The sequence below is a fragment of the Cryptococcus neoformans genome (assembly GCF_000091045.1).
Source record: "Cryptococcus neoformans var. neoformans JEC21 chromosome 4 sequence".
Taxonomy (NCBI): domain Eukaryota; kingdom Fungi; phylum Basidiomycota; class Tremellomycetes; order Tremellales; family Cryptococcaceae; genus Cryptococcus; species Cryptococcus deneoformans.
The window spans coordinates 197,501-222,894 of record NC_006686.1 but is presented as its reverse complement, the minus strand read 5'-3'; the positions used below and the strand labels follow the sequence as shown (position 1 = coordinate 222,894).

Here is a 25,394-nt window from a genome sequence, read left to right as displayed (position 1 = left end):
ATACATGACTGGTACATAGCGAAAAATATGGAAAACCACAAACACTCACAGTCAAACTCAGCTGCTGCTGGTAGTAAATTTGTACATTTTTTTGTTTTTGAGCCATTGCTTGCCCAAATAATCCAGTGGCCAAAGACTGTGATAGCGCTCACGGGTGAAGAGATCGGGATGTCTATCTTGCATCTTTTTTATGAGGCAGTTGGTCAGCCAGTCACCCTCTATGATGGTAGCTGAAAACAAAACTTATCAGCTTTACAAAAAGATCTTGTTGTAAGAATGTGGTCTGCTTCCATGTCGCACCATGAGCAAAGCCAGCCTGCGGGACGCTTTCGCATACAGATTCCTGGATATGTTGCCAATGCCTTGCTGCCACAGATGATGAATTAATAGCTCACCTGGATTTTTCGCCAAAGGCAAGCATGCTCTTTGTCAGGGGGGCTATCTCTTCTGGCGATAGCCTTCAACAGGTTAGGGACAACAAATGATCCGAGGGCCTCTTTAAATAGGCAGCCAGATCAATGCCGGAAGATGATAGCTTTAAGTAGACGAAGAATACTTGGAGAGGACAACAATAGTGGATCGACAAGTATCTAAAACTATGGAAAACTACTGTCTTATATATCTTTACACCTCAAGCTCTGCTGACTCATCTTTCCCACACCAGCCAGCTCTACATCCTTTTGCGTTGCCAAAACCCGGTGGCGAGGAAGGTGGTGGAGGGTTGTCGATCTCTCTATCTCTGTATATCTCTCGGGGGAAGGCCATGGCCGAAAACGAAGGGGTATGCTCGGACGCAGACTGAAGTGGATGAGGAAGGGTTACTGTCATAATCGTGCTGACATGAAGAAGAGGAGGTTTTGAGTAAAGTGGAGTTTAAGAGGTCGGGTGGCGACAGCCATGTGACACTCTTGCCCCACCAAACCCATCGCTTTCTGAGGGTTGAAGCCCTTTTGCGAGATGTCCTCGGGCTTTAAATGGGGAAGGGCAATGAAACTTAGAAAGTCGCAGGTCAGTCAAAGCGAAGATGCTCTCTCCTTTAGTTATAAGGAGATATGGGGAGCAATGTGAAACATACGATAGTCTGGTATAGAAGAGTCTTCAGCAGAAGTGCTCAAGGGTGAGACAGAAGTCATGGCCATGAATGGGGTAGAATCTACAGGAAGAGGGTTGAAGGTTAGCATGCTGTTGGTGGGAGCTAGAGATAGAGTCAAATGATAGCTTATCACAGAAAGCCAGTATACATAATAGAGAAAAGGGATACCTGACCGAGCTTGCAGAAGTTGCTTGAGCCAGGCGATTTCCACATTCGCGCTCTCCAGTTCCTCCGCCGCATTAGTCATTCGAGTGGACCCAATGCCAGATGGAGATGAACAAAATCGTTTTATCTCCCTGAGCATGAAAAGTTTTGGCTGACAGAGGATACAGAGAGTGGACCATTGGCAGCTGGGCAAGTATCAGCAGATGAGCAAGATGTCGTCATCAGAGCTGCGCTCATGACAGAAGTAGGTGAGGTGAGCTGAGAATTTTTAAGCAAAATGTTTGCTGACTCGCAATCCTTACCTAAAGAGTAGCTCTGATGCGCTTGTTATTGAACAGGCCGTGATTCTCCCCCCCCCCCCCCCACCCCAATCCTCAGGCTCTCATCAGTCATTTCCAGTCAACCATTCAATGCAAAGATCCAGAAGATGTATTGGATGATGAACATGAGAATGAAGAAAATGTGGGGTCTCTGCATCTTGTGGAGGATGGTGAAGCAGAGGCTGTATCAGACAGTAACAATCTCGAAATACTTCTCAATGAACCAGGAGGAGAAATGATCGAGATGCAAGGTGAAGAACAGTCTGCAAAAGAGGAGGCTTTGGCGAATACATACAGGCAGATAGGATCCTGTCGTAAGTGCACTTTTGACACATCATCGACTGTTTGCACTGACAATGAGTTTAGTTTTTGAACTCGATCCCAAGGACCAAAGCAAAATCAAGAGATATAATTACAAGCTCAAGCACAACGTTACAGTGGCTGCTTTCGAAGAAGCTCATGAAGCCTTTGGCAGTGAATATTATTCCCTCAAACAGGTGAAATCGCGAGTCGCTGAGCTAGCTGCTCTGTCTTCGACATACTACGACACATGTCCAGACTCTTGTGTATGCTTTGTTGGCCCGTATGTGGAAGACACCGTCTGTCCCTTTTGCAAGCAGCCCAGATTCAATGAGCAGGGGAAAGCCCGTTCGCGCTTCCTCTACATCCACCTCATCCCCTGCCTACAAGCGCTGTTCTTTCATCCTACGAGCAAGCACAAGGTCATGTATTGCTCCCAGTACACTAAAGATAATCAGCAATCAGAAATCATATGTGATGTCTTCGACAGGGATGTCTACAAGACCTTGCTTGAAAAAGAGATAGAAGTTGAGGGAAAGAAGATTGGTGTCAAGTACTTCGCCGATGAAAGGGATATCGCTCTAGCCTTCACCTCAGATGGGTTCTGTCCTCACGACAACCGTTCTGCAACGTGCTAGCCTCTCATTCTCTCCAATCTCAACTTACCTCCCGATGTCAGGATCCATATCGAAGAGCTCTTGTCCCTTGGCCTTGTGCCCGGCCCAAAGAAAGCCAAAGACTTTGATTCATTCCTCTTCCCTATGGTGCAGGAGTTAATTAAACTATCGATTGGTATGAGAACGTGGGATGCAGAAGCTGGGAGTTTTTCTACTCTCAGGGCTCATCTTCTTTTTGCTTCTGGGGACACCTCGTCCCCAACGGGGTCCGTGTAAGGAACGGAGAAGAGGAGAGGATTAACAGAAGAAGAGAGGAAGACGAGAGACGGAAAGAACGGAGGAACTGGGGTGGTAAAGATTAGCCGGAGAGAAGAGGGAGAAGAGAGGAAGAGAAAAGGAGCGAGGAGAGCGGAGCAGAAGAGGCCCTCATCAGAGGATCGGAGACGGAAGGAAGAAGAGGAAAAGGGTGCTCGAGGGGGAAGCGAAATTGGTTAGCTGTACAACTAAGGAAAAGATATATAAAGAGTTCTTCGGATAGACGAAATGAAAGTAACCTTCATATCCTTCCTCCTTCTTTGACTACCTTTCCAAGAAGACCACTCCCAAAACCTTCGCAGACTTCGCTGGCTCACGAACCTCTAAGTTCCCTGACTGGACTAAACCATGGTAAAAACAAACAAAGTAACATCAGGTACTCTCCGGCCTCTCTGAGGACAGGGGTGCCGTTACAGTCCGGCCTTGGAGACGAGATGAAAAGGGTAGTTTAACTAAGCAATGGGATATATGTATGATATACCTCTGGACACTTGTCTGTTGGCGTATGGTATAGGTGAAAGTATATATGCTTGGGAAGATCAGGCAAGCTTATATTCTAGTGAGGTAAGTTTATGTCAAAGGTGGTTCCAGGTAAGACAAGAGCGAGCAATGGGAGCTCGAGGACCTTTCGCAAAGTAACTTATGGAATATTGATCTCCAAGGGGAAGATCAAGATCGAGGATAGAACTCCCTTTTATATACTTCTACAGAAATCTATTTATATTCCTCAAGGTCCAGCTGGAAGTCCAGTTCTATTTTCGGAGGTCCAGCTGGACCTTCTTGTCTGGAACAATCTTGCCTTCCTCCACTAGGTAACTCCCTCCTATGATCTCTTATCTCTTCTACTTCGTGCAGGCTCATGACATTAAGCCTGACAGGTGGTGAAAGTTTTGACCAGAATTTCTGAGTTTTCACCATCACTGAAACCAAAGCCAGTGATCAGACGAGGATTGTACCTCATCTAACATAGCCAGTTATGAGCATAAGCATGGAAAAACCGTGATTGATGTAGTACTCACTTCTCCCCAGTTTTGACAAGGTTTATTGATTAGCTTTGAGTCCTATCTCATGGCGACAAACCATTCCAAAAAGGCCAGTATCATTTTGTGTTTGAAAGCACTATCAGAGACACCATTGTCCTTGGCCTTCCAGTGCCCGAACAGGTCTGGAGACCATAAATCCATCAGCAACAAGCTATCCTTGTGAAACAGACATTATAGGTACTTACACTGTCATCAAATTGTATTTTGGTGGTGTTTCCTCCATTTGCTAAGACCGCTAAACGAGCTTTATCGAGCCGATTAGTTTTTAAAAATAAGTCTGGGTGATTCTTTGGAAAATCGTTCTGAGCTGCAGCTGTTGGACAGGAGTGTTCGAAATTGCCGTCACAAGCGATGACAAAATCCGCAATACCAGATGGCAGGTCCTGCTCCTTTCGCAGCCCAAAACAACATGGGCACTGCCCAGCCACAATGTCTCATAGATATTTGTTTACAGCTTTATCAATGGCTTTTCTCTGGCGAAGAAGTTGTTCGCAATAAAACTGCGTGGATTGGCGTATAAGAGGCCCTCCGTTGCGAGCCTGTATGGCCACATTAGCAGAGGCATTGGATAGATAAAAAAAGTTTTATGAAAGGAGGCAAGTGCTTACCTTATGAGATCCCTTTGCTCTGATGACTCCATTTAGTTGAGATTGCCAGGCAAACAAACCATCCGCAAATCCTTGGACAGCAATAGGCACATCTTGCCATATAGAATAAAAAAACTAAGCAATCGGAATGAGATCGCAGTCTCCAGGAAAGTCATCCGTAACTGGCATAAAACCTCTTTCGATGAGACAAATAGGTTCAGAGTTACAGGAGCAAAATTGGACATCTTTTTGTCATTCTTGAGAAACTGGTTAGAATGTTTTGATCGATTGTCCGACTAATAGTACTCACGTTTTTCCAAAGAAATCAATATCACAATGCGCGATTTCTTGGTGCAGACACAAGGCTCGTTAAGAGCTAAAGTTTTATCCCCACGAAGAGGGGTTTGGAAATTGCGACTCCCACGTCGAAATCTAGTATGTGATGAAGGCTTTGGGAAGTACCTTTCTCCAAGCAGTCATTAAATCGAGCCTATCTTGCCCATAGGGGTTCTTCTTGCGCTTCATGTTGATCCTCTTGAGTAATGTAGCAACACTTTCCGAGACCGAATTCTGACACAGACGATTGGTTTGGATGCAAATAAACGAGCGGAACCGGCAAAGGCTAGTTTGACCTGGGGATCTTAGGCCGTGAGTCTTTTGCAAGGTACTGTTTAGTAATTGCCTCAGCAGACTCAGCATCAGTAGCCTGCGCTACGTACAATAAATCTGATCAGTATCTTCCAAACCCTAAAAGGGCCGACAAGTAGAGACGGCTTACACAATGGGAGCGACTCATAGTCTCCTTCCTTCACGACTCCTCCTGTTTCGATGACTGCCACCCAGACCATGTCTGAGGCAAAGCCGGATACGTCCTTGTGCGCAATGCTCTGGCACCCATCTTCTTGAGCATATCGCCAAATCGGTCGACGAGACATTGTTCATCCGCAGAGGTTGAGACTATTGTCCTAGCTCATACTTCTCCTCACCTGTCAAAGATCCCTTTTTCTACAGTTCCTCCTTTCGTTGCCGAATGATCTTTGTGAGGATGACAAGTCCCTTCTTCATTGTAGGCGGCTTGGGGGGCTGTCAAGATTGAAAAGAGAGGCATTGTTATGTTTGACCGCTGTGATAACACTTTCGGAATATTTGCAAGTTGTGAAGTGTGCATACACGTTAGAAGATGATATAGAAACTGTAGACAGACTGAAGAAACCTATGGACTGGAGATCCGGAAGTTGGCCTCCCAAGAGGTTCCGGATCCGGATCTGCCCAAATGTCCGGATCTCAACTGTCTGTACGGTGTGTGACAGACAACGTGAATGCACTCAGAAGGGTTCCGGATCTGCCCAATGTCCGGATTTGAAGGTTCCGGATCTGCGGAAGGGTGAGGCGGCAATGTCCGCGAATGTGTAATCACTGATTGAATATAATATTTATCTTTACTTGCAGCTGTTCTCCTGTAACTGGTGATTATTCATCTCGACATATCTCCACTCCTCAACGACAATGGCAGCAGTGAAGTCGCATCCCCCCATCACCATCCTCAAGCGCACAAGAGAGGACCAGCACCTTTCTCAAAATAAATTTCTCAAGAAAACCGCAAGGGGGAAAGTCATAAACAGTGAGTCTCTTCTCTTCTTACCAACGCTGACAAAGGCCAGTCTTCCGAGAAAGATATGTCCGTGATGATATCCCCTGTGGATACCAAGACTGCCATCAATGTGCACAGTTCCCAGGATACAAGCCTGTCCTCCCCAGGACCGGATATTTACAACATACAAAGTTTGCAGGGAATGGCCACTACCTCGTCATTGACACCAATATTGTGCTCCACCAGGTATGTCCTCTTTTACCCTGCATAGTCGCTACTAAACTTTCTGTAGATGGACTTGCTCCAGTCTCTCCCGGCACAACTTCCCCTCATCATCCCTTCCACCACTATCCGCGAAACTCGTCACCGTTCTCTTCCTTTATACAATCGTCTTCAACAGCTTATCCAGGATGAAGATCGTCTCATCTGGGTGTGGTGGAATGAAGAGCGTCGTGAGACCGCTACTGTTCGGGAAGTAGATGAAGAGCATGGCAGGGAAAAGATCAACGATCGTAATGACCGAGCAATCCGCCAGACTGTCCTTTTTTACGCCGAGCACTTGTCCCGACTCGCGTCCAATGCCCCTTCCCTCATCTTACTCACCGATGATGCTGCCAACCGTGGGCTCGCCGCCGAGCAAGGGATTGTGGCTGTTAGTGCAAGGGAGTACGTCGATGGTCTAGAACCCGCTGAGCGAGAAAAACTTGTCGACCTCGTCGTCGGTGGTGTAGACGAAATTGAGGTTGTCGAGCGCAGAAGTCGCCGTATCTACCCCGACTATCTTCCTCAGGATACACTTCTCGCAGGTGTCAAAACGGGACGTTACCACCAAGGTCACTTTAACGCGAACCAGTACAATTACCTTGAAGGCACTGTTAACGTTCCTGGGCTTGTACGACCTGTCTTGTTGGTGGGCAGGCAAGCAATGAACAGAAGTGTCAATGGCGACGTCGTTGTGGTTGAAATCTTCCCCGAAACTGAATGGAAAGCCCCCAGAGAAGAGGTTGTTGATCAAGATATAGCTTTGAGGGATGATGATGTGGAAGACGACGAGAGTGGTGGAGTAGCCGATAAGGAATTCGTTAAGGAGAAACAGGAAAGGCTAGAGACGGACGATGCCAAGAAGAACAAGAAGGAAATTCTGCCTACAGGTCGAGTCGTCGGTATTGTTAAACGTAACTGGAGAGCGTAAGTTCGGTCTTGTTTGTCTTTCATTATCGATCCCATGCTAAACCTTTAAACAGATATGTATGTCACCTTGACCGTTCATCTCTTTCCGACTCGGCCTTCACTTCCCTCGCACAACAAACAGTCTTCGCCACTCCCCTCTCTCGTGCTCTTCCCCGTATCCGTCTTAGGACTCGCCAAGCTCCCCAATTGGTGGACCAAAAAATTTTAGTTACCATTGATAACTGGTCCCCCACCTCCCGTTATCCCGATGGCCACTTCGTTCGTGCGCTGGGTAAAGTTGCCTCCAAAGAAGCGGAGCAGGAGTCCCTTCTCCTTGAGTACGAGGTTCCATATCGACCTTTTGGAAAGGCTATCTTGAACTGTCTTCCGGCCGAAGGAGACAATTGGGTCGTCCCCAAGAAGGATATGGAATGTTTGGAGTGGAGGGATAGAGAAGATTTGAGAGATTTGGATATCTGCAGTATTGATCCCCCTGGATGTCAGGATATCGATGATGCACTACATGCGAGGAGGTTGCCGAACGGTAATATCGAAGCTGGTGTCCGTAAGTCCACTTTTCCTCGTTCACCTTGCGGAGAAGGTTCTAATTTCATCAACAATGCAGATATCGCCGACGTGTCACACTTTGTCCATCCCGATAATCCTATGGATTCCGAAGCTGCCTCGCGTGGTACCACTGTTTACCTCGTCGATAAGCGAATCGATATGCTTCCTTCTTTGTTAGGTACTAACCTTTGTTCATTGAGGCCATTTGTCGAGAGATTGGCATTTAGTGTTATTTGGGTATGTTTCCTTTCAATTGTCCTCCTTTTGTCCTCTTTTTTCCTCAAATGGCATCGCACTGACACAACCGTACACATCAGGAATTGAACCAAGATGCAGAAGTTGTTGACGTAAGGTTCGTCAAGAGTGTGATCTCGTCCAAAGAGGCATTCACGTACGAAGCCGCTCAATTACGCAAGGATGATAAGTGAGTTGTCTTGCGGACCGGGTTTGGGTAATGACCCAAGCAACAACACTAACGTCCGCATGCAGATCTATGAACGACCCGCTCACAAACTCCATTCGCCTTTTGAACCACCTCGCTATCAAATTGAAAGACGCTCGCATGCGCGCCGGCGCCCTTTCCCTGTCCTCTCCCGAACTTAAAATCCACCTCGCTTCATCCGAATCCGCTGAGCCTATCAACGTCGAGCAAAAGAAGCTTCTTGAAACGAATAGTCTTGTAGAAGAGTTCATGCTGCTTGCCAATATCTGGGTCGCCAAGAAGATCCAAGAGGTTTTCCCGGCTACTGCTGTTCTGAGAAGACATTCTCCGCCACCAAAAACCAATTTCGAGGTGCTGCAGGATATCTTAATGAAGAGAAAGGGAATAACGCTTGATGTGTCCACCTCCAAGGCTTTGGCCGATTCCCTCGATGCTTGTGTTGTAAGTCACTTTCCTGTAGTTCATAGATGATTACTGATAATAGGATAGATTGCTGGAGAACCAGAATTCAACACCCTTGTGAGGATTATGGCTACACGATGCATGCTTTCGGCAGAGTATTTCTGTTCTGGAAGTGTATCCAAGGAGTCTTATGGACATTATGGTTTGGCTAGCCCCATCTACACCCATTTTACTGTAAGTTAATCCCACAACTTTCCCAACGTTTACACTGACAAGACACTCGGCAGTCCCCAATCCGCCGATATGCCGACGTCCTCGCGCACCGCCAGCTTGCTGCGGCCATCAACTATACCCCTCTCCATCCCTCCCTTCAATCTAAATCCCATGTCGAAAGGATCTTGTCTACTGTCAACAAACGACATAGGCTTGCGCAAATGGCCGGCAGGGCGAGTGTGGAATTCTATGTCAGTTTGACTTTGAAGGGTAAGGGTACTGGCGAGGAGATTGGCGTGAGAAGGAAGGAAGAGGCATGGGTCGTTAGAACATTCAAGAACGGTCTGGCGGTGTTTGTTCCCAAGTGAGCACTTTTCTTTTTCTGCCTTCCTGTGCCTACTTTTACAATGGCTGACTTCATATATAGGCTCGGCTTGGAGGGACTTGTCACTTTCCACAAGGAATTGCACACCTATGATGCCGAAAACTACACCATCTCCGTCCCTTCTCCATCTGGTGAGGTCGTTGTAGCGGTGTTTGACAAGATCATGGTAGATATCTCCATCGAGAAGGATGAAAACACTCAAAGGGGCAAGGTGAAGATGATTATGGTGGAGCCTGTCGATTCCGACACTTTGTAGAGTTGATCTAAATGAAGAAGGCTTCTTATAAATCATTATGTATGATTATACTATGAATGCATTCATTTGTTCCTGGTTCGTTTTGATGTAGGAACGAAAAGAGTACAATGGTCCAGTACGAGTAATAATGTTTCAGTTACTATTGGAGCCCTCAATGAGAACAGCGCGGCTTTCACCATTATTCTAAGAAAGAGCGCGACATAAGAAGATCACTTTGATTGATGGGTAGGCGTGCAAGGAGGTCGATGATATGACCTTCAGATGAGAACTGTCATTTGTCAAGCAGGCTTTTTGTCCCAATATGGTCTGGATGCTCGATTTGAAAGGGCAGTAAACGCTATGCATTTAGGTCATGTATACTTCGTTCATTGTTGAAAGAAGGATCAATGGACGTGCGACGTATGTTTTTTGATCGGAAGTAACCTTTTTCATTGTTTGATCATTGATCGCTGCCTTTTTTGTGCGTCTGCACTGTGCATCCCGTTTGTTGAGTTGATTATCATTCCATAGCTTTGAAGCACGCCTGCTGCACTGTGGGTGCATGCGCCTATTGTGCACCGGAAAGGAAGGCTGGAAATGTGACGGTGCATGCAGAGAGCGATAACCAGAAATCAGAAAATATTTCTTCTCTAATGCCTGTTACTAAGTAGGTCATAACGCTCCATTCCTTGAGCTATCCACACTCTTATCTTGGCTTCTGGTAGATCAACGACATGGTCAAACTTTCGCCATGCCCCATCATCTTGTTATCGCATTTTCTCATACCTGCCATCGCCTCGCCTGTCCGACCACTAGCTCCATTAGGCAATGATGGCAGTGTGATTTTAAATAAACGCACAACTCTTGCCCCAGGTTTCACGTGGGGATTAGATCCTATGCGAGGAGTCAATATTGGTGGTTGGTTAGTTCTGGAGGTAAGTTCTTCGCCTTCCTATCATCGTGTACCTTTGTGTATGTTAGTTTCATCCATCCTGATGATAAACTCCTCGCTCGAGGCAATATAGCCCTGGATAACTCCTTCTATCTTTGAAGGAAAGCCGGACTGGGTGGTAGATGAGTGGACATACGGAGTGTATATGAATAATCAGAGCGATACGATGGATGAGATAACAAATCATTGGAACACATGGTTCTCATACACAGAGCTTCACAAGTGAGTCGTCCACCTCTTTCATTGACCAAAAGCAGCTATTAACTGGCGGAGAACAGCATCGCAGCTGTAGGGCTCAACACGATTAGGATTCAAATTGGCTGTAAGTCACAATCTAGTCAATATATACTGATAAATTGACAGTTTGGTCTGTCATACCTCTAGAGAATGGGGAACCGTATCTGGTAGGCGCATATGATTACCTCAAATTAGCAGTAACATGGGCTTCTAGTTTAAACCTGAAAGTTGGTATTAGAATGTTTGATGCAAGGTGGAGAAGAAGAACTGACGATTAAAAGGTGATGGTGGATGTTCATGGCTGCCCAGGTAAGAACTTTGTTCTGAGGCCGATTTATAAATGTAACGCTCACTTTTGTGTGCTGTTCTGTTCAAATAGGTGGACAAAACGGCTTTGACAATTCGTAAGCACAATTCGCACATGACACGGCACTGATACACACTCCAGTGGTATCCGAGGCGTAAGAGAATGGTTCACCAACGATACCAACATCTCGCGTACTCTTTCCACCCTTCAAGTCCTGACAGCTGAATTTTCCCAATCGTTCTACAATAACACTGTCATTGCCATCGAGCTCGTCAATGAACCATTTCCTTACTCGACCAGCGAGCTTAATATCTTGAAGAGCTATTACCAGGCAGGATATCGGACTGTGCGGAGTAATGATGGGGCGAGCAAAGTGGTTGTGGCGATCGACGAAGGGTTTCAAGGGTTGCAGACTTGGGAAGCGTTTATGCAAGAATCGAGTTATAATAATGTTGCGATGGATACAGTAAGTCGAGTAGTTGAGAGCCTTGGCGTTAACAAGTCAGCATATATACACAATGTAGGGTTGGCGTTCAGAGATATATTAGCTGATTTGTTAGGTTTGACCCAAGTCTGATCACGATGGGATATTCGGAGAGTTTGGATTGGTATTGCGGCCAGCAAGATTATTTGGTCGCTTCCAACAACGTTCACTGGACCATCGTTGGGGAATTCGTCCGTAAGTGACTCTGGTTGGGGGCGGTAGACTGAGCATTAGCGGCCAACACGGATTGCGCGTACTGGTTGAATGGTCGAGGGGTGGGATCGCGGTATGATAACACTCTCAACACATCTGCGGCGTGAGTCATATCGGCCTCAGACGAATCGGACTTTCTAAACAAGTCAACAGGCTCCAGTATCCGGGTAACTGCGACGGTAAGACGGGCGCCGACCCTAGCAAGTTTTCTGCCGAGTATGTCGAGTATTTAGCAAAGTCGTTCGAGACTCAGACCTGGGTTTATGAGCAAGCGGTAAGTCGTTAGGCCGTCAATGTAACGAATGGCTAACGGAAATCATAGTCCGGTTGGGTGATGTGGACGTGGAAGACGGAGCAGGCGGCGGATTGGTCGATGCAGACTGGGATGACCTATGGTGAGCGATAATTCGAAAGGAGCGAGCTGATTTTGTAGGCTGGATACCGACTCCCATTTATTCTAAACCCCATGGGTGAGTCATTTCCGAGTAGGCAACGCGCTGATGGCAGGACCCCATGTGCTTCCAACACAAGTGCGAAAGCGACGAGCGGGGAGACGAGATATAGAGTCGATTGGTGGTTGGTGCTGGTCCCTTGGGTTGTACTGCTATTGCACTAGATTTGGCATGCATACAAATGATAGATTCCTTCTTTCACTCCCGGTTCGAAGGAGGATAAGCTGTTGGCGGCCCTGCGACAGCAATATGCCCCTGCTCTGCCTTTTCCAACTCCTTCAACACCTCGGCTTCACGAACGCGACGTCGTATTTGCTCTCGTCGTACGCGTCCATGTGTAGCTGCTTCGTAACGCGCTTGTGCTAAAGCTCGCGAGGCGCTGCAGGGGGTTGGTCAACAAAAAGCTTTTTCTTTGTTTCCTCTTTGAACGACATACTCAATGTTTTGCTTGTCAAGCATGTCGCGGTGGGTTTCTGTTGCGTAACCTAGTCTATGCCAATGCACCCACGCTATGACAGCACTCTAAAAACCTGTCAGCCTTACTCGCGACAACATAATATGAGAACCTTACAGCCACACCAACGACAGCAAGGAATCTCGGATTTGACATGTACCTCTCCTCAGCTGGACCTGACGTGGGAGGACTAAAGCCCTTGCTCGGATCCTCGTACGGTCTCCATCCTTGAGATCCATCAAACCCTCCCCAAGCCCCTCTACCTGCATCGCTATCTCTATACCTCCTACTCGCACCGCTCCACGCGGCCGCACCTCCATTTCGCCGCCTTGCGATTTCAGCTCGCATAAGGGAATCTGACCATGTCTGGGTACCGCCAGAGGATGTGGAAACATCCCATCCGTAGCCGGTTTTGAGGAATGCGGAGCGTGAGGACTGTTTCGAGAGCAGGTTGTAGGCTTTGTTGAGAGTTGCAAAGTGATCGGGGGACGATGAAGGGTGGGAGGAATCGGGGTGTAGCAGGAGAGCCAGTTTGTAGTCTGAACAAGTAAGACCATCTTGGCTCTTATTCCGCTGATTGTGGCAGGCACTACTTACATTGCTGCTTGACCTCTTGCTGAGTAGCACTTCTATCCAACGCCATAACCTCAAACGGGTCTGGTGGTCCCCCATTTCTCCCTTTTTCTGGGAACCTATAGCTCTGAGCTAAGGGATCCTGCCGCCCCTTTCCCTTCCCAGGGTGACCTTGTGATGCAGAACCCCCGTAAGACGATGACGAGCCCTGATCGAGTGAGTCGTCTGACATGGCTGCTGTATGAGCATTGCGACGCCACATGTGGACGGTGGGAGAATGGAGGCGAGACGTTACAGCGAGGGGACGGACGGTGACTCCGAAGGAAAGCATGGCCGGGGGAGGGGGGGTTCAGCTGGGGGAGTAGCAGAGCGGCAGGGAATTTGTCAGGCGGGACGACGAAGACGACGAGAATAACAAAGTTGGCGATGGTCACCGGTCACATTCGGAATCGGCCGACCAACATGGACATCGCCGGTGGCGAAGGGGAGTCCCGGGGGACTTGCCACATGTGGCCGCACTGATCCTCTCGACATACTCTATTACATGCATGATGCATATGAGATCCGTAAAAAAAGCTCAGCCGGGAGCTGGATGGATGGCTCGCCCTTCTATCTGGAATCAACTTCTGTACTGCCTTGTACTCCTAAACAAAATGCGCACAGACCTCCTTTACCCAGTTGACTCAACCGCGACTTAGTTTTTCTTCGTATCCAACTGTGACCTTTCAAACCTCCTGTCACTCTTCAGACCCAAATACTTTTCAAGCCATCTTCATTTTCTTGACAGCGACACCACCTCTTCTAACTATCCCTATTATGATTAAACTCAAAGAAGTAGAAAAGAACAAGAGCGCCCACTCGAAGCTTATAAAACCCCCGCCGTCCTGTAACCTCGATCACGCCACAGATGAGCCCAAGACCGCTAAGAAAGGTATCGACAACATTGTCGAAGATAATAAATATCCAAAGGAGCGGAAGGATCGAGTGGTGGCCCAGATCTTACGAGCCTTCTCTCTTTCAAAAATCAAGCCTACTGCTAAAAAGAAGCCTGGGCCAGGAGGGGAAATAATGCGTAATCAGAGTGACTTCAAGGTCAATACCAAACTGGACAAAGTGGCCAGGAAAATGGAGACGTTAAATCGCAGGACTGCCACAGAGTCAAGTTTTGAGCTCGTTGAGAAAGAAGAAGAGACGGAGGAGCCAGAACCGGTTGCCAGAATTAAAGGTACGTTGCGCTAGTCTTTACCTTGAGGATAGATGATCACACATACTACAGTTCCTCACGCCCTCTCACGGCATCGATTCGGATGCTATGCACAGACTTCACTACCAGTGAACAGGACACCAGAACCACAACTCCCAAATGTGTCTACTAAAGTCGTGCAAGAACAATGTTCTGAAGAAACTGAACGGCAAAAGTCGATATCCAAACAGAGAGCAAAAATATCAACGTCTTCCGTCCAAGCTGCCCAGCTCAGCAAAGATGTTATTTACCCCTCGCCTTCATCAACTGATACTTTTGAAACTAGCGATACGACCTGCTCGCCAGAGAACAAACCGCCCATGCCACCTTTTCCGACGCAACGAGTCATCTCCCACCATTTGAAACGACCTTCACAATCTCCGTTTGGACCCCGAGCTACATTTTCCACTAGCACCCCGATGACCAGGCGTGTACGATCAGCTTCCAATCTTCTTTTTAAGCGCTCCCCTTCAAAGATCAGTATCGTCACCAGGAAACCTGTGCCTGTGTATATCGATGTGCCTCTTTCATTGGATGATGGCCATATTTCCGGAGTGTCGATCTTTACCAGAGACATTGTGCAGACACCTTTGGAAAAGACGAGCAGTGCTGGGCCGCACAAGGTGAGCTTTTACTAAAATACAAACGCTGAAATATATAGAACCAGCTACTCGCCACACCGCCGACGCCCAAGTTCAATATATTAACCGACGTCTTTTTTTCTGAACAGAGCCCAACAAAACGGGGGAGTCTTTTCATCGTCAATAATTCTTTTGATTCTTACGAGCAGTATCAGAATACCCTTTTTGAAGACGTGTTGAAGACTTGGGGACTTCCCTTGGATGTGATTCACCCAAAGGAAGTTGAGCTCTATAAGAAAGACATTGCGGCTGTACATAGCAAGGAGACTGTTGATAAGAATGTTCCGCCTGTACAAACGCAAAAAAGAACACCAAGGACTGTGGCATTTTCAAAACCAGTCAAAACCAATCCAGGTGTCAAAAAATTTATCTCTATGGATGAACGACGTCTAAGGAAGCCAGTAGGGAGGGTAAAGGATATTGTAGAGATTTTTGAAGATCGCTCGGTATGCCTTTTTTTTTTTTTCTCAGGATACGGAAGCGGAAGGACGAAGGTGACAGGAGAGATTATTTTTAGGTCGACAGAACGATGACTCCAATAAGAGGTGAGCTTTATTGATAGGTGAATTGGGGCCTAAAAAAAAACAATTGGTCTAGAGCTGGGCAGGATACTTCAGCGGCCTTCTTCAGTATCTTCTGATAACCTTGCTGCTGAAAGCAGACAAATGAGTGAGCCACCTATAACGTTTCCAAGTCTCGTAGTTAATTCCGAGTAATTCTAGTGGAGGGAGCCCGTAAAAAGGTTCGAGGTGTCGTTGTATGAGTAGGGGAATTAGGCGATGGATATGAGTAAGGGATTAGGTCTTTGACAGGTTATACTCGAGTTGTCTACATGTGTTTGTATCTTGAGATTTCTATAAACATCTAAAGTGTTGTAAACTGTGTTCTTTTTTAACCTGATTTATGAAACATCGGTAGCTTGTCCAAGCATGACTTTGGCCCAGAATTTGAGCATTCCTCTTCCTCTTTCATGTTGAGGGAACAGGTGAGCATCCCTATTGCGAAGAGTTAGGACCGAAAGTAAAAGAAAAAAAGATCATTGCTTTCTACGCACCTGACAATGGCAGTCGCATGTGCATTGGTAATCTCTGGCCACCACGTAAAGTACTTTTTGAACGGCAACTGGTTCAGCCAGAGTGCCATGCGCAATTGACTATCTTTCAGCTGGACTTTGACGACGACTTGCTGCAAGGGTGTGGTTTTGTTGTAGATATCGAGCGAGGGACCGTCCGCGTTTTCGATGAATTCCGATTCGATATTGCGTTCGATGCGCCGGATCGTGTCTCTGAGGTGTTGGATCGATAGGCCGGAAGCGGACGATGCGATGGGGGCGGTGGTTTGGGGGGTGGAGGAGGATGAGGATGTTTGGGCGAGTTGTTGGAGGCGGCGTTTACTGGATATGTCAAAGATGTTAGCGGGGGTGTAGGGAAATCAGCAATATACGTACGATCGAGAAGTATCGAGTGATTGGCGGGCCAAACTGGGGGTTGATTTTTTTATGTCAGCTAATGTAATGAAGAGCTTTGAGGCCGGGCTTACATGAGGCATAGTACGATAGGCAGCATGATTGGGAAAAGGAGTATGATAAGCTGGTTTCGTTTGTTTGTTTTTTGGGTGATTTTTCGGTTTTTTTTTTGTCAGAATCGAGGGTTTAAAGATTTTGTCAAGATGATAATGATTAGGATAAGAGGATGTGGGGTGGGGAGGAAATAACTCACATAGTTGAATGGGAAGCGGTACCTCAAAACAGGGGGTAACGTACCGATATACGTTCCCAGACTCTTCTTTACCGGTCTTTTTCTCCCCTTTTCGTTCCCCTTTCCATTCACCTTTCCATCGACCTCGTCATCTTCCACCTCTCCCCTTGACCAAGAACGGATCATCCCCGCCTCGTCACAATCCACGACAAGTCCCTGATCCTGCCATTGAGCGAAATGGTCGACTGTTTCGATGGCGGCGGTGGGAAAGGGGACAGAGTTGTCGTTGATCCTGTCGAAAGGCGGGTGGGGTCAGTTTTTTGTTTGTTTTTTGTTTGTTTTTTGTTTGATTTTTGTTTGATTTTAGATGGGACTGGGTAGACGTACGCAGCTGCAAAGAGCGATAGACGCTCAAACTTTTCCAAGGCATGATAGAATACCGAGCCTGCTCGTCCTCGTCAGCTCTCTGCCAGCCGAGTCCGACCCGGTCCCGGCGTATGACGTACGGGGATCTGCCATAATCTCCAACAGCGGTCTCGGATCATCCTCTGAATACTTGTCGACGACGTATAGCTGTTCGCCCGATCGGGACATGATACGTGCGCCGAGCCAGCAAAGGGTTGTCGAGAGGAGGGTGTCTTTTGACATTGAGTAAATAACCGGGGGGGGGGCGGAGAAGAGCGACTCACTATAGCGGGGGATACCGTAATGCTGTAGACATCGAGCGGTATGAGCGCCAGTATACGGGATGATACGATTGCGAAGAAGACTTACGGGAGAAGAGAGGGTGGAGAAGGAGATGGGTTTGTGGGTGTCGAAGAATGAGGGAGACCGGGAGTGGAGGAGGCCGAGGAGGTACCTTGCGACGACTAGTTTTGTATGCATGTCGGGGCCAAAAAAAGAGCTTTGTCAGCGTAAGGAGCCAAGGGTACGAGCGAGTCCAAGAAAACTGACGTCCTCCCAGAGAATACCCAGTCACACTAAACTTGACGACCTGTTTGTGCTGCGATTCCAATTCTCTCACTTTTTCGTCCACCTATTCCATGTTCATGTTCCAAGTTCGGTTAGGAGGTTGGAAGGACCGAGCGGGGGAAAGGAAAGAATGGAAAAGACGTACCTCCCAAGCGACCCGGCTGGCACAAACATCAATCCCATCATACGTCAACTGAGAAGTCATCCCGCCCGCGATCATGATCACCAGTTCTTCCTGCTCTTCCCCTTCTGCATGGTGGGTGGGCACTTGGAGTGTTTTGGTGATGACCGGGTCTTCTGCAGGACCTGATACTTGCGCGTGGGTGCGGGGGGTGCGGGGGGTGGAGGCGGCGGAGTGGGAGGCGGAGTGGGAGGCAACCCACGCCGCTTCGAGTTCCTCCTTTGCGACGCTCAAATGGGCAGGGCAGCCCCATAGACCATGTATGAGGAGCACGAGATGGACGTTTGCGCGGGACGGCATCCGGGAAAGAGTTGTTCAGTGGCGAGAAAAGTGTGAAGAGACGAGATCTGGCCTTATCTCACCGCGCCAAAACACGCGGCCAGTGCCCGTCCCCGAGGCAGTCGCGGTTTCACAGGTCACCACTGGTCACCAACTGAGATCGGGACAAAAAAAAGCTCGATTCAATCCCATCCATGGATCATTTCAATCCCATCCGTGGATCATTTCAATCCCATCCGTGGATCATTTCAATCCAAGGCTCATTCATTGCCGCTCTATTTATTTTATTTACACATTTTCCATGCATTTTAACGTATTGATTTATTTTATTTACACATTTTCCATGCATTTTAACGTATTGAAATTCGGTGGTCATTTGTGGCAATTCTACCCAGTCTTCCGCTTTCGATGATCCGCTTTCGACGGAAAAAACAAGTGCGTTCTCCATTCTTTTTTTCCTCTTGAAAATCTCTACGAGATCCCGTTCATCCGTTCATCCTCGTTTTCCATTTCCATTACCCACAAAACGGCAACCACGCTTACGCCTCGGCCTCCTTGGCAGCCTTCTTCTTCTTCTTGGGCGCACGCAGGGGCTGGGCAATGAGGTTCTTGAGCTCTTCATCTTGCAAGGATTTGGAAGAGGAAACCTTGTCACTGTGTATTACAAGATATGAGTTGGGTAGGGGAGATGTGGAAGGGTGGACTTACGGAGAGTACCAGGCGGGGGTGGGGGACAAGAGAAGAGGACCACCGGGAAGGAGGGCGACTGTGGAGCGAGGTTTATTAGCTTGGAGGGAGATGGGGAACGGGACGTACTGGTGAAGAAGAACTCGGCGACGAGGGTACCGGGCGCAGTCTGGACAATGTCATATGGTTTCAAAAGGCCTATTCCCAAGATTTAGTTTTCGTGGCGATCATTTACACGTACCATGAGAAACAGCCTCCTGGACACCCATCCTTGCCCTCTTCTCGTCATCAAGCGCTCGGAGGGTAAAAGGAAAGGCGCCGGCCTTTTTTTGAATCTCGGAAAAGACGGCTCGGGAAGTCTTCATCTTGAGCTGGTAGTTGGTGTCGCCTCGCTTGTAGATGGATGTTCGGGACGGGTCCGCCTTGGCCTAAAGAATGTTTAGCATGATTACCGTTTTGACGCGGGAGGGGCGCACCTTGCCGTTGGTACCGGTGACGACCAAGACGTCGACACCGTAAACCTCGCCCTCCTCAAAGGTAGCAGTCTCGTGGTCCCTCCTGAGCTCTGGGGACGGGTTGAGCAGCACCCGCTTCTTACCGTCCGTCACATTCTTCTCGTGCTGGCAGGAGAGCATGCCCTCCACGGGGACACAGTCATAAGACTTGGTGGCCCTGTCGACGACGTCGGTGACGTCCCAGTTCTTGGCGCCGGCTTTCAGGGTGCGCATAGCGAGCTGGGCGGCATCGTAGGCGGCCCTGATGACGTCGGCGGCGAGCCCGTCGGTCTTGGCGGAGAGGTGGATGGTCTCGGCGTGGGTGACGGGGTAGCCGTCGAGGTGGATGCCGAGCATGATCTTGACGACGTCGCCGTCCTTGAGCTCGATCTCGGGGTCGGAGGGGAGGGGGGAGACGTGGGAGACGACATTGTTGACGGAGACGGAGGTGGGGAAGGCGGAGCCTGGGGGGGGGTGAGCGGGGACGGTATGGCGCGGAGCGACTTACCCTTGCCGACCTTGACGCCGTTCTTGGGCTTGTTCCACAGCGGCGCCACGGCGTCGGCGACGAGTTTGTCGCCCCTGTGCAGTGGTCAGCGCCGTTCGCCGTCCGCCGTGCAACATACTCGATACAGAGGTCGAGGACCTTTTTCCCGGGGGCGATCTGGGGGACGAGCTTCTTGAGGACGTCGGCGAGGGCCTGGCCTGCCGAGGTGTACTTTGTGAGGCTGCAGGGGTCAGCGGGGGCGGGGGGGTGCGAAGCGGGGGGGGACCTACGCGTCGTCGGAGAGGCCCTTCTGGGCCTGCGTCTCCGTCTGCGGCTCCTGCGGCTTCTTGAGGTCGACGGGGGCGGACATGGTGGTTTAGGGGGGAGCTAAGGGGGGAGGGGGAGGGGGGCTGACTAGGGGGAGCTGAAAAAGAACACCAAACTGGCAGGTGATGTCACAATAAACACATACCGCCGGCTAATCCCGCCGCGTGGCACAATGCATACATCCTACACAAACCCCCCCCGCGCGGCGTCCCCCGCCCCCGCCCCGTGCTCCCACACCAGCGCGCCCCCGAGGTACGTCTTCTCCACCCGCCCCGTGAGCCGCTTCCCGATGTACGGCGACACCTTGTTCTTGAACCGCAGCGTCTCCTGTGCGCCATGAGCAATGTGACTAGAGTACACCGACTTAATGTGACAGCGTAAAACACACACTTACCAGCGTCACCTCAAACGTCGCATCCGGGTCAAACACCACAAAGTCCGCCGCTGCACCCGTTTGTATCACGCCCTTCTTCCCCTGCAGGCCCACCTGCCTCGCCTGCACCGGCCCCATCCACTCGACGATCCGGCCCAGCTCGACCCGCCCGCCGGCCCCCAGCTCCGTCCACAGCAGCGAGAGACCCAGGCCGAGGCCGGACACGCCCCCCCACGCGGACATGAAATCCCCCTTCTTCAGTTCCGGCACACAGGGCGAGTGGTCCGATACGACGTAGTGGATCGTCCCGTCCAGCAGCGCCTCGATGAGTTTTACGCGGTTCGATTCGTCCCGGATAGGCGGGCAGCATTTGAACTGCGTGCCGTTTGGCGGAATGTCCGTGTCGCAAAGGCAGAGGTAGTGGAAACATGTCTCTACTGTTAGATTCTCTAGTGTTGGATTTTCAGTGTCAGTGTCTTTGCCAGTGTCTTTGCCAGTACCAGCGCCAGTGTCTTTGCCTTTGCCTTTGCCAGTACCCAAGGCAGATTGGAGAATGGGGATGGCATCGGAAGCGGAGAGGTGGACGATGTGGAATCGTAAGTCGGGGTACGATCTGGCGATGCGGAGGATCAGCTGCAGAGCAGAGATTTCCCATTGTTGAGGACGGGATTGGAGGAATGTAGAGTATTCCGATGGGTCGGCGTGGCCGGTGGCGTGGCCGGCGTCGCTGGATGGGGCGTCGAGTTCGGCGTGGAACATGATCAAAGCGTTGGTGCCCTAGATACCCGAGTTAGTGGGCAGGGTCCAGCTCTGAACATACTTTTAACGCGTCGCATGCTTTGATGATATCCTGTTCCCCGACACACGGAAACTCCTAAACTCTCATTCAGTTTGTCCACTCTCTTACACTGTTCAACCGGACCCACCTCGACACCCGATTCGATCAAGAAACATTTAAACCCCTTGACCCCGGCTTCCCAAAGCCCCCTCAGCTCTCCCTCGTTCCCGGGGACGATCCCGCCCCAGAACCCCACATCGCAGCTCACCCCGACCTCTTTCGCGCATGCCTGTTTAGTAGCGAGCGCGGAGAGCGTGGTGGTAGGCGGGATAGAGTTGAGCGGCATGTCGATGAGCGTGGTGATGCCGCCCGAGATGGCGGCGAGTGTGCCGGTACGGAACCCTTCCCACGCCGTACGACCCGGTTGGTTCAGGTGGACGTGGGTGCTGTCAAATGTGAGCGCGGGTAAGAAGACGAATAAACATACTCGATAAGACCGGGAAGCAAGATTTTTCCATCTTCAATCTCCCATACATCTGCTTTTCCGTGTTCTGGTTGGTGGATACCGAGCGTGACAGAGGTGATCGTCCCGGAATCGGTATCGAATACGATCGTCGCAGGCTGGGGGCAGAGGTCGCCCGGGAGGATGGCTTGCGGTGCGAGGATTGTTTGTGACGGCATTTGCGTTTTTGTCCAGAGGGATGGTTTGTGAATAGAGGGGAAAAGCAGATGAAAATACGTGACATGAACAGTTAAGCGATATAAAACAATACGCGATAAGAAAATCTCCCGCCCGAACATGACGGACAAATCTCGGCCCGAGATAACCCACTAACATTTGCATCTTTCTGCGTGCATATACACCTCGCCCATCTTCACATTTAACACACAAATCAATCTATAAAACAATACTCTCCACAAGTTGCCATTCTTCCACCTCGCCTGCGCACTTTACAATCCCCAGCTCGTTGATCGTCACCGTCGCCTGCCCCGAACCCAAGCATGGATCCTCGCCGTTGGCGATCGCCGCGATTTCGTCCCGCTTTGCAAGCGAACAGTCGCCGTAGAAGAGCGAGAGGTGCGGGAAATAGCCACCCTTCTTCTTCTTCTTCTCGTCGGGACTAGAAGATGGGGAAGCGGGGGGAAAAGCAGCGACAGTTTGGTCGTAAAGCGATAAAAGCTCGGCAGTCGGTTGAACGGGCGCAAGCACGGATTGGAAATACGATCTCCCGCTCTGCGCTGGTAACAGCCCCAGCGCGAAATGACCACCACCCCCGAGGCTCGACAGTCCAGATCCAGTGACCCTCGCGACCACTTGTCTTAGGGTGTTGCTAATCTCCCCGACGGGGGTATCGAGCGGGATAAACGCGAATAACGTGATGTGCGGCTCAAACGAGGGGGAGGCGGATCCCCTCGTCCGCCCCTCGTCCTCGTCCTTTTGGCAGATTGTTTCATTATAGAGTTTGGAAAGGCGGTTGATTAGGTGCTGGTAGTGGAGTTTCTCGTTGGCAGATGGCATGAGCCAGATGGCGTAGCCTTATCGGTGCGTGCGTGGAAGGGGAAGGAGGCATGAGTAGCAGTATAAGAACATTTTGACAGGCTTACCGGACAAGGAGCTGGTCTTGGTATCTGACATGGATGGAGGTTAGGTATACAAGTGTCCTGAAAAGTACGCAGGGAAAGGTGTTGGTGGTGTGATTGGATAGCCGTCTGCCTCCACCTCCACCTCCACTCTGACGCATCGTATTATATAATCGAATCCTACGTATGATGCATGCAACGGTACAATTACGTTGATCCATAACCATCTCGTATAAATACCCATAACCATCTTATCCTTCTTACTCCACACACACTCATAATGACGCTCACGTTCACAATCTTTGGAGGAGGCGGAAAAGTCGCAAAGCATTTCACCAAACTCGCCGTCACCGCGGGCCACAAAGTCCACTCGGTCATCAAAGACGATGGCCATGCGTCTGAACTCGACTCTCTCGGGGCTACCACCCACATCCTCTCCCTCCACGCCGCCACCCCGTCTACCATATCTTCTCTCTTCCGCCAGACCAAGCCCGACGTAGTCCTCTTCTCAGCGGGAGCCGGCGGGAAACCACCAGGTGCGGATGAGATTGATCATAAAGGCGCGGTCAAGGTGTTTGACGCGATGGAACAAGCGGGGGTGAAGAGGCTGGTGCTCGTAGGGGCGCTGGATGTGCGGAGTAGGGACAAGGGCTGGCCAGAGTGGTATAACGAGGAGGATAAGAAGGCGAGTGATAAAGTCTGGGGATCGATTGGGTCTTGTACGTCTCCCCCGCCCTTGCAAAAACTAAAACTCTTGATACTAATACACCAATCGATGGTAATCAGATATGCAAGCCAAGCTCGACGCCGAACTCAATCTCCACACCCGCAGCAAAATCGAGTATACCGTCATTCGACCGGGGACCTTGACGACAGAGCCGGCTGGGGGTGCAGTGATGGGCAGAACACATCTGGCACATACTTCGTGAGTGTTTTGTCTCTCTAGGCGAGCATGGACGTAAACTGACACCCCCACCCTCAGACGAGAACTCGTTGCCCAGACAGCCCTCGCTATTGCCACCAACCCCTCCACCATCGGGTTCACCATCGACGTCATGGACGGCGACGCGAAAATCGAAGACGAGTTGGAAAAGGTTGTAAAGGAAAAGCTTGACGCTTGGACCGGTTGAGACCTCTTTACGTCTGCCTTTCAGAGCAGGGTGGGCCTTGTACCTCTGTCTGTGGCAAAAAGTAGATGAAAGATGATTTGACGGGAGTAGACGGTTAAAATGAATAGCCTAGTCAGAAGTCTCAGAAGGAAAAATCAAGATAAGAATGAAGATGAATGCAGTTTACAAGTACATGTTTCATATACAAACTATAATCTAATACTACCGTCGTGGTTCAGTAGCGCTATCATCTACCCTCACTCACCCTCCCCCGTCCCTTTTATTTCCCCCATACAGAATCCTCGTCCCTCTCCATCCCCCGCGACGTACCACCACCGATCCCTCACGCTCTCCGGATCCTCACGAGTCTTTGCGCTTACGTCTACGAAACGTTCACCCCACCCATCAACACCCCCAGCTTCTCATCGAATAAAGCGCTATTTATTGGCATCTCAAGTGTGTGGAAGGGATTTTTCATGACCGTGTCTGCGTCTATAATAAGAGGGAGACGTAGTCAGCTTTGATGGCTTGTAGATTATTAAGGCAAGCAAGGACGAAACGGGCTAGTTGAAGCGTTTACACTGCCTCCTTGTGATCTCATGCTTCTATGATTAACATTCCTTTGCCCTTCTCCATCTCAGATATCCTTACCTCGGACAAAGGCGAACGAGATGAGAATGTGGTCAAAAGAAAAAGTGGAGAGATATAAAACGGAAGAGGGAACGGATCATCGATTAACTTGGGACTTACAAATTTCGTATATCCGTTTTAAAAGATCATCTAAGCCTGCTTGAGGTAATGAATGTAACAGTACAAACTTTGTGCCTATTTCCCCATTACCCCAAAAAGGTGAAAAGTTGAGAAGAAAGAGAAAAGGTCAGTAAGTATTCTTTTCGTTTGGGTTTGGATGACATCGAGTGCTCTCCGGTCGTCGTTATCGTTACCCATCCACAGCTAAGCATCCATTTCAATTCCTACTCCCAGCTTACTGCATCATACGCCTAACCCCCCCCTCTCATGACAAAACAAAAACCCAAGACCAGACTCACCAGTAGGAGTCAAAAACACCTTTCCACCCCATCCCTCAGCCTCGAAACTCTCTAGCCCCCCTGTAGATCCTGGGCCTTGGCTCTGGTTTTGGCTGGAAGCAGCGGGTGAAGGGGTAAGACGTGCGGTGATAGCGTGAATACCGTGCAAGATACCGGCGAGCGTGAGGATGGTGTTGACTGGTAATTGAGGAAGAGCGTCTGTTTGTTTGTTTGTGTTTTTTTTGGGGGTGAGATAGGGTCGGGTTAGAAATATGGTATGAAATGAGGGTCGGGAAGAGCGATGGGGTTAGTACTTGTATAAGAGAACAGTAGGAAACGTACCACTGTAAGAACGGGAAAAGACGAGACCGCCTGCTTTGCTTATTATCCATAGAGCGTG

General features: G+C 49.5%; 10 protein-coding genes across 11 annotated transcripts in view; 4 read left to right on the top strand and 6 right to left on the bottom strand.

Annotated features, from left to right (window-relative positions):
• The first annotated feature begins 5,894 nt into the window (after positions 1–5,894).
• On the top strand, positions 5,895–9,541 carry CND00800 (conserved hypothetical protein). Its single transcript, XM_570662.2, has 10 exons — positions 5,895–6,061; positions 6,102–6,277; positions 6,324–7,219; positions 7,276–7,766; positions 7,827–8,005; positions 8,086–8,192; positions 8,258–8,651; positions 8,700–8,846; positions 8,900–9,189; positions 9,253–9,541. The coding sequence occupies exons 1-10, from the start codon at positions 5,947–5,949 to the stop codon at positions 9,464–9,466; spliced, it is 3,009 nt and encodes a 1,002-aa protein (XP_570662.1). The 5' UTR covers positions 5,895–5,946; the 3' UTR covers positions 9,467–9,541.
• Positions 9,542–9,928: 387 nt separating this feature from the next.
• CND00790 (glucan 1,3-beta-glucosidase, putative) lies at positions 9,929–12,267 on the top strand. The gene is made up of 14 exons (XM_024656952.1): positions 9,929–10,380; positions 10,471–10,619; positions 10,676–10,719; positions 10,761–10,861; positions 10,916–10,943; positions 11,014–11,038; positions 11,083–11,407; positions 11,448–11,461; positions 11,541–11,620; positions 11,660–11,741; positions 11,792–11,912; positions 11,961–12,033; positions 12,072–12,108; positions 12,146–12,267. The coding sequence occupies exons 1-14, from the start codon at positions 10,180–10,182 to the stop codon at positions 12,252–12,254; spliced, it is 1,389 nt and encodes a 462-aa protein (XP_024512697.1). The 5' UTR covers positions 9,929–10,179; the 3' UTR covers positions 12,255–12,267.
• Positions 12,249–13,506, bottom strand: CND00780 (expressed protein). The gene is made up of 4 exons (XM_570299.2): positions 13,142–13,506; positions 12,662–13,083; positions 12,527–12,612; positions 12,249–12,469 (listed from the first exon to the last, which is right to left on the bottom strand). Exons 1-4 carry the CDS (start codon positions 13,446–13,448, stop codon positions 12,289–12,291), a joined length of 996 nt encoding a protein of 331 aa, XP_570299.2. The 5' UTR covers positions 13,449–13,506; the 3' UTR covers positions 12,249–12,288.
• A 333-nt stretch (positions 13,507–13,839) lies between these two features.
• CND00770 (expressed protein) lies at positions 13,840–15,915 on the top strand. 2 transcript variants are annotated; one of them, XM_570374.2, is made up of 6 exons: positions 13,840–14,342; positions 14,394–14,983; positions 15,022–15,447; positions 15,519–15,546; positions 15,599–15,670; positions 15,724–15,915. In XM_570374.2, the coding sequence occupies exons 1-6, from the start codon at positions 13,934–13,936 to the stop codon at positions 15,762–15,764; spliced, it is 1,566 nt and encodes a 521-aa protein (XP_570374.1). In that variant the 5' UTR covers positions 13,840–13,933; the 3' UTR covers positions 15,765–15,915. The 2 variants fall into 2 exon arrangements, with proteins under 2 accessions (XP_570374.1, XP_570373.1); XM_570373.2 differs by having other exon boundaries at positions 13,840–14,983.
• On the bottom strand, positions 15,798–18,167 carry CND00760 (lipid particle protein, putative). Its single transcript, XM_024656951.1, has 11 exons — positions 17,816–18,167; positions 17,653–17,734; positions 17,473–17,567; positions 17,388–17,409; positions 17,205–17,336; positions 17,086–17,143; positions 16,720–16,990; positions 16,541–16,590; positions 16,449–16,481; positions 16,056–16,394; positions 15,798–15,996 (listed from the first exon to the last, which is right to left on the bottom strand). Exons 1-11 carry the CDS (start codon positions 18,149–18,151, stop codon positions 15,903–15,905), a joined length of 1,512 nt encoding a protein of 503 aa, XP_024512709.1. The 5' UTR covers positions 18,152–18,167; the 3' UTR covers positions 15,798–15,902.
• Positions 18,168–18,438: 271 nt separating this feature from the next.
• CND00750 (conserved hypothetical protein) lies at positions 18,439–20,201 on the bottom strand. Its single transcript, XM_570396.1, has 8 exons — positions 20,089–20,201; positions 19,938–20,039; positions 19,820–19,893; positions 19,294–19,775; positions 19,059–19,245; positions 18,947–19,015; positions 18,839–18,896; positions 18,439–18,784 (listed from the first exon to the last, which is right to left on the bottom strand). The coding sequence occupies exons 1-8, from the start codon at positions 20,166–20,168 to the stop codon at positions 18,670–18,672; spliced, it is 1,167 nt and encodes a 388-aa protein (XP_570396.1). The 5' UTR covers positions 20,169–20,201; the 3' UTR covers positions 18,439–18,669.
• Positions 20,202–20,269: 68 nt separating this feature from the next.
• CND00740 (allantoinase, putative) lies at positions 20,270–22,041 on the bottom strand. Its single transcript, XM_570394.2, has 5 exons — positions 21,764–22,041; positions 21,425–21,722; positions 21,319–21,372; positions 20,520–21,275; positions 20,270–20,452 (listed from the first exon to the last, which is right to left on the bottom strand). Exons 1-5 carry the CDS (start codon positions 21,955–21,957, stop codon positions 20,309–20,311), a joined length of 1,446 nt encoding a protein of 481 aa, XP_570394.1. The 5' UTR covers positions 21,958–22,041; the 3' UTR covers positions 20,270–20,308.
• Positions 22,042–22,102: 61 nt separating this feature from the next.
• CND00730 (hypothetical protein) lies at positions 22,103–22,934 on the bottom strand. Its single transcript, XM_024656950.1, has 2 exons — positions 22,882–22,934; positions 22,103–22,812 (listed from the first exon to the last, which is right to left on the bottom strand). The coding sequence occupies exons 1-2, from the start codon at positions 22,910–22,912 to the stop codon at positions 22,175–22,177; spliced, it is 669 nt and encodes a 222-aa protein (XP_024512718.1). The 5' UTR covers positions 22,913–22,934; the 3' UTR covers positions 22,103–22,174.
• A 149-nt stretch (positions 22,935–23,083) lies between these two features.
• On the top strand, positions 23,084–24,162 carry CND00720 (conserved protein). The gene is made up of 3 exons (XM_570300.2): positions 23,084–23,576; positions 23,644–23,782; positions 23,840–24,162. Exons 1-3 carry the CDS (start codon positions 23,138–23,140, stop codon positions 23,985–23,987), a joined length of 726 nt encoding a protein of 241 aa, XP_570300.1. The 5' UTR covers positions 23,084–23,137; the 3' UTR covers positions 23,988–24,162.
• Positions 24,163–24,303: 141 nt separating this feature from the next.
• CND00710 (protein transporter, putative) overlaps positions 24,304–25,394 on the bottom strand; it is a 1,160-nt gene continuing 69 nt past the window's right edge. Inside the window, exons 1-4 of the mRNA XM_024656949.1 lie at positions 25,337–25,394; positions 25,016–25,213; positions 24,717–24,791; positions 24,304–24,458 (exon numbers count right to left, since the gene is read on the bottom strand). The exon at positions 25,337–25,394 is cut by the window's right edge and continues 69 nt beyond it. Of these exons, the coding sequence (XP_024512714.1) occupies positions 24,349–24,458; positions 24,717–24,791; positions 25,016–25,213; positions 25,337–25,394 (441 nt within the window). The 3' untranslated portion in view covers positions 24,304–24,348. The remainder of the gene's footprint in view (positions 24,459–24,716; positions 24,792–25,015; positions 25,214–25,336) is intronic.

Coding starts and splice junctions, on each gene's coding strand:
- CND00800 (XM_570662.2), top strand. CDS start 5,947: ATGGCAGCAGTGAAGTCGCATCCCCCCATCACCATCCTCAAGCGCACA. Junction 6,278..6,323: donor CCAATATTGTGCTCCACCAG/GTATGTCCTCTT, acceptor AACTTTCTGTAG/ATGGACTTGCTCCAGTCTCT. Junction 8,193..8,257: donor CAATTACGCAAGGATGATAA/GTGAGTTGTCTT, acceptor GTCCGCATGCAG/ATCTATGAACGACCCGCTCA.
- CND00790 (XM_024656952.1), top strand. CDS start 10,180: ATGGTCAAACTTTCGCCATGCCCCATCATCTTGTTATCGCATTTTCTC. Junction 10,720..10,760: donor GATTAGGATTCAAATTGGCT/GTAAGTCACAAT, acceptor ATAAATTGACAG/TTTGGTCTGTCATACCTCTA. Junction 11,621..11,659: donor CATCGTTGGGGAATTCGTCC/GTAAGTGACTCT, acceptor ACTGAGCATTAG/CGGCCAACACGGATTGCGCG.
- CND00780 (XM_570299.2), bottom strand. CDS start 13,448: ATGCTTTCCTTCGGAGTCACCGTCCGTCCCCTCGCTGTAACGTCTCGC. Junction 12,613..12,661: donor TTGCTGTCGTTGGTGTGGCT/GTAAGGTTCTCA, acceptor ACAGGTTTTTAG/AGTGCTGTCATAGCGTGGGT. Junction 12,470..12,526: donor CTTGACAAGCAAAACATTGA/GTATGTCGTTCA, acceptor AACCCCCTGCAG/CGCCTCGCGAGCTTTAGCAC.
- CND00770 (XM_570374.2), top strand. CDS start 13,934: ATGATTAAACTCAAAGAAGTAGAAAAGAACAAGAGCGCCCACTCGAAG. Junction 14,984..15,021: donor GCAGTGCTGGGCCGCACAAG/GTGAGCTTTTAC, acceptor TGAAATATATAG/AACCAGCTACTCGCCACACC. Junction 15,671..15,723: donor TGCTGAAAGCAGACAAATGA/GTGAGCCACCTA, acceptor GAGTAATTCTAG/TGGAGGGAGCCCGTAAAAAG.
- CND00760 (XM_024656951.1), bottom strand. CDS start 18,151: ATGCCGTCCCGCGCAAACGTCCATCTCGTGCTCCTCATACATGGTCTA. Junction 17,337..17,387: donor TTACGGTATCCCCCGCTATA/GTGAGTCGCTCT, acceptor CAATGTCAAAAG/ACACCCTCCTCTCGACAACC. Junction 16,591..16,719: donor ACCGCTTCCCATTCAACTAT/GTGAGTTATTTC, acceptor AAACGAAACCAG/CTTATCATACTCCTTTTCCC.
- CND00750 (XM_570396.1), bottom strand. CDS start 20,168: ATGTCCGCCCCCGTCGACCTCAAGAAGCCGCAGGAGCCGCAGACGGAG. Junction 19,776..19,819: donor CGGCGTCAAGGTCGGCAAGG/GTAAGTCGCTCC, acceptor ACCCCCCCCCAG/GCTCCGCCTTCCCCACCTCC. Junction 19,016..19,058: donor CCAGGAGGCTGTTTCTCATG/GTACGTGTAAAT, acceptor TCTTGGGAATAG/GCCTTTTGAAACCATATGAC.
- CND00740 (XM_570394.2), bottom strand. CDS start 21,957: ATGCCGTCACAAACAATCCTCGCACCGCAAGCCATCCTCCCGGGCGAC. Junction 21,373..21,424: donor TGATCGAATCGGGTGTCGAG/GTGGGTCCGGTT, acceptor ATGAGAGTTTAG/GAGTTTCCGTGTGTCGGGGA. Junction 21,276..21,318: donor AAGCATGCGACGCGTTAAAA/GTATGTTCAGAG, acceptor TCGGGTATCTAG/GGCACCAACGCTTTGATCAT.
- CND00730 (XM_024656950.1), bottom strand. CDS start 22,912: ATGTCAGATACCAAGACCAGCTCCTTGTCCG. Junction 22,813..22,881: donor CAAGACCAGCTCCTTGTCCG/GTAAGCCTGTCA, acceptor CGCACCGATAAG/GCTACGCCATCTGGCTCATG.
- CND00720 (XM_570300.2), top strand. CDS start 23,138: ATGACGCTCACGTTCACAATCTTTGGAGGAGGCGGAAAAGTCGCAAAG. Junction 23,577..23,643: donor CTGGGGATCGATTGGGTCTT/GTACGTCTCCCC, acceptor GATGGTAATCAG/ATATGCAAGCCAAGCTCGAC. Junction 23,783..23,839: donor ACACATCTGGCACATACTTC/GTGAGTGTTTTG, acceptor CCCCACCCTCAG/ACGAGAACTCGTTGCCCAGA.